This window comes from Phascolarctos cinereus, unplaced genomic scaffold (genome assembly GCF_003287225.1).
Source record: "Phascolarctos cinereus isolate Bilbo 61053 unplaced genomic scaffold, phaCin_HiC Scaffold_2;HRSCAF=192, whole genome shotgun sequence".
Taxonomy (NCBI): domain Eukaryota; kingdom Metazoa; phylum Chordata; class Mammalia; order Diprotodontia; family Phascolarctidae; genus Phascolarctos; species Phascolarctos cinereus.
Genome location: NW_027555625.1, coordinates 49,490,602 through 49,497,686, shown reverse-complemented (window position 1 = coordinate 49,497,686; position 7,085 = coordinate 49,490,602). Strand labels below are relative to the sequence as shown.

At 52.4% G+C, this 7,085-nt stretch overlaps 1 protein-coding gene across 2 annotated transcripts; it reads right to left on the bottom strand.

Annotated features, from left to right (window-relative positions):
• Positions 1-10: 10 nt before the first annotated feature.
• On the bottom strand, positions 11-5,256 carry LOC110210268 (5-hydroxyisourate hydrolase-like). 2 transcript variants are annotated; one of them, XM_020989096.2, is made up of 4 exons: positions 5,149-5,256; positions 3,686-3,825; positions 2,212-2,347; positions 11-1,127 (listed from the first exon to the last, which is right to left on the bottom strand). In XM_020989096.2, exons 2-4 carry the CDS (start codon positions 3,814-3,816, stop codon positions 1,038-1,040), a joined length of 357 nt encoding a protein of 118 aa, XP_020844755.1. In that variant the 5' UTR covers positions 3,817-3,825; positions 5,149-5,256; the 3' UTR covers positions 11-1,037. The 2 variants fall into 2 exon arrangements, with proteins under 2 accessions (XP_020844755.1, XP_020844754.1); XM_020989095.2 differs by lacking the exon at positions 5,149-5,256 and adding an exon at positions 4,671-5,100.
• Positions 5,257-7,085: the final 1,829 nt, after the last annotated feature.

The window sequence follows — 7,085 nt, the reverse complement described above, 5'->3', positions numbered from 1 at the left end:
CCACCCAAGCTAATTTTAAATTGTGGACTTTATTAGCGCACGGCTGCCAGGGATATTCACATCCAAATCAAGCAGCTCCCATCAGGGGTTGAGCTAGGGTTTATATAGGGAGTGTACAGGACAGGGAGGGGGATGGATCTTTGAAGTCTGGCTGGTCAAGGACACCCTTCTCCCTCTGTGTAGATATGATAATGCTCTGCAAACTTTCCTGAGCAGCCAGATAAGGGTCTTGCTAAGGAATTTGGAGTTTTCCAGAGATATGATCTGAGGGCTAGGACCTGAGCAGCCAGATAAGGATCTTGCTGAGGCCCATGCATGAATACTGCTAGGCACAGCGTCCTTGGGCTGGGGAGTGGTTGTCAGAGACAGTGTTTCTGAGACTACGGAAGCATTTTGGGGCAAAAGTATAAGCACAAGCACCCGAGCACCCCATCATTACAGGTCAGGGATCACACAAACCAGACCGGGTGTCCTGGCCTCTGGTATAAACATAATTATCTAAAGCCATTGTATTGCAAGTTTTCTTATCCATTTGCTTTGGAGGTATGGGCTGTGCTTAAGCCATGCAGGAGTACGTTTCACTATTGTTTAGATTTAGGAGGAAAGAGGTCTGGGGCAAGATGAAGCAGCAACTTCTGCTTTCCATTGCCTAAAGGGCCCTACTACCTAAATGGTAAAATAATGTTCTGCATTACATGGGCAGAGCCACCAAAGGGGAGCCTTTGGGTCTGCAGCCACCCACCTGCCCCTCTGTGGACCTCTGTCTTCAGGGGTGCTGTGGGCAGGCTGGCTTTCTCATGAAGCCTTGGTCAGAGAGGGCCCTCAAATCCCTGGGGAGGCAGTGAAGGAGGAAGCAGCCCCTGCCGAGAGATCAGCACAGAATTTATTGATCTCTTCAGCAGCTTGTTGGGGAGCTACCAGGTAGGGAGTGAGACTAAAGATGCTGGACAGAAAGTGGCCGGGGCTGGGGGCTGGCAGGCTGGCAGTGAGGCAGGGCGGTCCTGGCCAGCTCACTTGTCTCTCTGGTTCTTGGCCATCTAGCTTCCTCTGTAGGTGGTGTAGGAGAATGGACTCAGCAGCAGGGGCACGTGGAACTTGTGGGCCTCGTTTGTGATGGTGAAAACAACCTGAGAGAGAGAGAGAGAGCAGTGGGCGGGCGGGACACAGGTAGGTGAGGGAGCCCGGCGTGGGCAGGCATCCACCGGAAGGGGCTTCTCCAGAATGAGAGGGTGGGACCTTTAAGGCCCAACCCAACGCCAGAATTCTGACCTGCTTCCCAGGGAGCAGGATCCTCACTCAGGATGGATCTCAGGACATGCAGAGAGACTTTCCACATTGAGGGAGGAGTGCTTGGCTCTGATGAGCCCTGCTTAATCAAGAGCGGGCCACGAGCTAGCTGGAGGCAGGAGAGCAGGTGGGTTGGGCTCTCCCCTTCAAAGGGGAGCATGAGTAAGAAGAGGCTCAGCTTTCCTGTCCACAGAATTAACCCTGAGCAGACCAGGGGCGTGTAAATGAGGTGTGTCTGCAGTCTGGGGGTGTGATGGCACCCAGCCTAATTGTGTCTTGGCACTCTGTCCAGTGCCTTTGTTGGGAGTTCAAAGGTCTTTGGATGCTTGTTTCTCACATTTACTACTGGACAGACAGGCTTTAATATGCCCATTATGCAAATGTATTATTATTATTATTATTATTATTATTATTATTATTTTTTGCTTTCTCACTTGAAAAAAAATCTGCGAAGAGAAAATCAGGAAGGCTTCCTGCCCATTAGGTACACTTGGAAAAGTCACTCAGGGCAGGCAAGCCTGGAGCGTCACAGCCCTCCACTGATGACATCTCTAGACAGTTGTAGAAACTGCCCCGGCAGAGAGCTCCAGGGATTATTAGCCTCATACAGCTAGGCGGCACAGCAGGTAGCACACTAGACTCAAGAAGACCTGAGTTCAAATCTGGCCTCAGACAGTAGCTGCGTGATCCTGGGCAAGTCTCTGCCTCAGTTTCTTCATCTGTAAAATGGGTGTAATATTACCACCTAACTCCTGGAGTTGTGGAAATAAGATGAGATTAGATGTGCAACCCTCAAAGTGCTGTGTCAGTCCTAGCCATTCCAGTGTTTGCAGAGCTGAGCCCAGCATTCCCAAGCCTCACCGATCCCATGACTTCTCTGCCCCTTATCCTGACACCGTCCCCATCCCCTTCATCAGCTTTTACCTCCACATATGGATAGAAGCTGGTTTGTCCCATCTTTTTCCAATAACCTTCCGTGTCAAAGAACAGCTTGTAGGTGCCGGCCTTCATTTGTTCGGGAGTTAAGAGCCCTGGGCAGCGGCCATCAGTGTTGGTGTAACTAGAGAAGGGAAACACCACGAGGGGTCAGAAAGGGCAGGAGCTCCCGCCTGGCTCAGGCCACCTCCATGATCGAGCTCCCCCCAGCCGGGGCCAGGGCTGACTTCTGACGGGGGCGGCGGGGAGTGAGGCCGGAGGGGTTCTCCAGAGGCAGTGCAGGCTGGTCTCCAGGCCCAGGGGAGGCTGTCTGCAGCAGGCATTCTGCTGTGGGTGGCAGGGTGATTCTCCCCTGGCCCAGCTGCACAAGGTGATTTTCTGTGTCAGCCCAGCATTAGCAAAGCTGTGACTTGTCTGATCCCCTCCACCCCCGCCCCAAGTGGTAATGGACCCTTCAGCCCTTAGTTGTTGAAACCTCACCTAAATAGTTAATTTTATGAACTGGGAACCAAATCAAGCCATTCAGAAAAAATGGTGAATCATTTCAGGCCCAAACGGAACTACTGTCTTTTCCAAAACAGTTAAACTCGGTCTAGAACCAGAGGACCAACCCTTAGCTGAGTCCTTTCCCTAGAGAGGGTGGCCTGTCCCCCTGTAGCTGAGGACGCCTCCCTTGGTCCTGATAGTGCTGTCCAGGCCCGGCTGGAACTCCCACCTTCCCTCCCTCAGACAGCCTGGCTTCCCGGGCTTCTTCCGGCCCTAACACCCTGGTCATCATAAATGACCACTAGAGGGAGATAGACACCTTCACAGAGGACGCAAATAAAGGAACAGAGGAAGGGAGGGCCCTCAAGGCCCTTTCCCTAGGCTTTCATCACGTTCTCAAGCACAGAGCTCCCATGCCCAGGTAAGCCCTAATTAGATTCAGTCCAGCCCTGTGATCATGGGGCCTGAACAGAGAGGCCAGGGATGCGGCAGTAACGCCGCCTCCTGCCTCTGCGCCAGGAGTTCACCTCCCCTGAAAGGAGGGCTTGGCTCTCTGAGGTTCCTTGCCAGCTCTGTAGCCCAGGGCCCAGTTATCCTAAGCCAGTGCTGCTGCCCCTTGAGTAAAAAGCCAGGCTCTTTGGAAATGGACTCAAAAAGACCTCGGGTCTCAGGCCTGGAACAAGACTGACCACCCAGGGACGGCCCAGCCTGCTCATTGCCCGGTTGGGGAGAAAGGGAGAGGCCTGAGGAGCAGACTTAGGGCCTCTGCAGACCTGTGGTCTCTGCCTTACAACCTGTACACACAGGTGGACCCTAGACAGGACCCAGGAGGAGGAGGGGGAATCATCCTGGCTCCTGCCCTGGGCCGAGTCCCGTCTTCCTCTCCCTCCTGTCCATCCACCCTATACAGAGGTGCTCAGAGAGCAGGCCCTGCAGCGCCCTGGGGCAGAGGCCCAGCCTGCTCAGGCCCCCTTACCTTTTCCTCAGTTCAGTCCATCGCTGGTCACAGTCCTCAAGCCTGAAGAGGCGAAGGCAGAGGCCCCGGGCCGGCAGGCCCGAGGTAGTGTCCAGTACATGTGTGGTCAGTGGGCTGCTCACCACCTCCATGCCTCGGCTCTGCATGGCAATCAGGGAACATAAGGAGCAGCTGGGGAGGACTTCCCTCCCCTGCCCTCCAGCCCCAGCCCAGCCGCCTCTGTTGCCACATCTGGGGGGTGTATGCTGAGAGCAGCCTAACCCGACCCATGATTAGGCAACTCTTTAGAGGGCAAACAGTCGTCCCCAGGGTCAGAGAAACCTGATACTGTGATTCTTGGGGCTTAGGCCCAGAGTGTTCACTACACACTGGCTGAAAGGAGAGGGAGTCCTCCCCTTCACAGCCAGGAGAGGTCTAGTTTTGAAGCCCAGCTCTGACCGTGGCTGTCTTTGGGACCCTGGGCAAGTCACTTAACCTCTGAACCTCAGTATCCTTATCTGTAAAATGGGGGTGACAAAACAGTACCTGCTTCATAGGGCTATTGTGAGGAGCAAATGAGTTAAGGCACAGAAAGGGCCATGTCAATGACAATTATTGTCATTTCTCATGCAAGACAGGGCCAGTCCTCAAGGAAATCTCCTCCCGGATTAGAAATAGACACCACCTGCCTGGTAACCTGGCCTGGCCTGTTCTCCCTCTCGCGGTCCATTGTGCCTTCTCTGAGAATGGCAGCACTGGGCATGGGGCGGCAGTGTACTTCTCTCTGGCTAGGCTTTGTGCAGCTCCCAGGAGAAGCAGAGCCCGGGGCTGAAGTTTAGGTGACAGGTTTATGAAGAGCCACAGAAAGGGGCCCTCCCGGCCAAGGGCTAGGCCCGCCTAGATCAGCCCTGTGAACCCTCCTCCTGCTCCGGGCCCAGGCCAACCCCAGGCTATCTGGTGATCTGCTCAGCCTTGTCCTCCTCCGGCCCTCAGACATCCCTCTTACCTCGGTGGGGCAGAGATGTCTCTGGAGCAGGTGAAGCCGCACAGTGCTCATGGCACAGGTTACAACCTAAGGGAGGATCTCCAGGGTCCTAGCTGGCTCTGAGTCAGCAGGCCTGGGCTCAGAGAGTTCACCCTGGAGGTGGTGCCCTGAGCGGCCACTCTTAGGACAAGAGGGCAGAGACAGGGTCAGCTCAGAGGCCAGAGGTCAGCTCCCCTAAGCCTTGGCTCTCAGAGAGGTGGAGCCAAAGCCTGGTTTGTGCTGGGGCTCCCACAGACAGGAGATTCAAGCAGTTCCTCTCCTTTGTTACTCCCAGTGTGCCCCAGGAGAGAGAACTTTGGGGGGCTTCAGTTTCCTGCCATAAGCATGGCTCGTCACCCAGAGTCATTACCAACATGCCTGCTCCATCTAAGTCCCTCTTCCCTCTTCCCCCGGCCCAGCCCCCTGCCATCCTGGCAGCGGGAGCCCCTGTTCTACCCACCCTGCTGTGGACAAAGGCAGAGGAAAGCAGAAGCTTGCCCAGCAGAAAGAAAATCTTTAGGGAGAGGCCCCAGGATGATTAGGGACAGACTCCTCCCCAAACATACTGGATGTGAAGGCCAGTGGGAGGGATGTGTGCCAACCAGTTAGAGACACTGCCTGGGTCAGGCCAAGGCACGGTGGGAGGGGCTGGGGAGGAAATTAAATGAGGAGCCAGGGTGGAGGCATGGTCGGGCTGTCCTGGCTCCCGCTGCCCAGGCTTGCTTCCTTCTCCCCAGCACCAGCACTTCACCTTCCCCTGGGGCCATTTCATTCAGCTGATCACTCTGGTGGGCCCTCTTCAAGGCCCCTCCATGGCAGTCACCCAGGCCTCAGATGGACAGTTGGTCTCCTCTCTGCCGGTGAGAGGTTCTGAGGTGGAAGAAAACAAGTGACAAGCAATTAAAAACGTAGACCAGAGTAACGTCTGTGAGGAGGAAAGCTTTGGGGGAGAGAGAGAGGACAAGGAGGCTAAGAAAGGGAGCAAAGCATTATTGACTCTTCTTGGATTTTGTTCCTGTGAAGGAACCTTGGCCAATGGAATCTTCTCAGACTGATCAGGGAAGGGATAGTTGTGAAAAAAGGAAGGGGTTTCCCCAAAATGGCGTCAGATGCCAAGGGGATGTTCATTTAGAAACCATGGCTGTCTAGAGCGGCAGTTCTCATAAACACTGCCCATTTATCCCACCTGTTTCCTCTTCAGCAAAAACACCCCCAGAGGTGATGTTGTCTTTTGACCCACTCCAATTGATCTGAAATTATGTGTCAGATGGAGTATCCTGAAGACATTTCTGGGCCTCCCTTTTCCGTGCCTGTAGTAATGGCTTGCATCAGTTTAGAATCATGGGGAAGAGAGAGGGTGTTTCTGATAGCAGCACCAGTATAATACCTTTGTCCATTGCCCCTAAGTTGTATTTTTCAGTATGGAATGACTGTAGAATGACTGAGAATAGTTGGCCCTTTCCTCTCTCTGTCTGTCTCTGTCTCTCTGTCTGTCTCTCTTCTGGCTCTTGGCACCTCACATAGGTGCCATCCCATCCTCTTCCATCTTGGCCCAGCCTACAGACAGATATCTGAAGGCCCCCAGTCATCACAAGTGGATGGAGACCACACTCCAAAAACCACTGATAACTGATAAAAAGAAAAACTTGCTCTTTAAAACTATAATAATGGAGGAAAATTTAAGGGTCACCCACATCTCCATCCTTCCACCCTCCAATTAAGTGAGTACCCTTGGCTTAGACAACTACACCTTGAATTTGCCTAAGCTACAAATATTCACTGTGCTTAGAAGGAAGAGATATTGGAAGGTCAATGCGAGGTTTTGGATTTTCTGGCAGATGTCTCACTTTTGACTTTCTGGTTTGAGGTCATGATCATCCTATGTCCATGGCAAGAAGAGAGTCTGAAAAAAGACCAGGAAATCATTTGGTGTGGTGGCGGGGGAGGACAGAGACATTCTGCTCTTAGAATCATACTTAAGACTTTTCTTAATATTTAACCAGTGCATATGGAGCTGAATTTACCTGGAGTAGCCCTTCCCATGGAGAGAGAGAGAGACAGAACCTTATTACCTATGGTGATTAAAGGTGTCAGATTCTGGCCATATAAACCTGTGGTAGTGGTTTAATGATAATAATTCATATTTATATGGTACTTTCTTTACAAGTTGAGGTAGAACCAACCTCAGAGGTTTTCATGCAATTATGTAGGATTCCTTACCCTGTTTCCCTAATTTGGGCATGATCCTGGTTGATGGAGAGTTTACCAAATTCCTTTTCTATGCACAGGTCTTAGAATTTGGGGTAGAGTTTCCCCAAATGGGGAAACAGAATCTGAACAATTCAATAGAATAATAAAGGTTTTTCAGGAAATTACACATTATCAGTCATAAGCTAA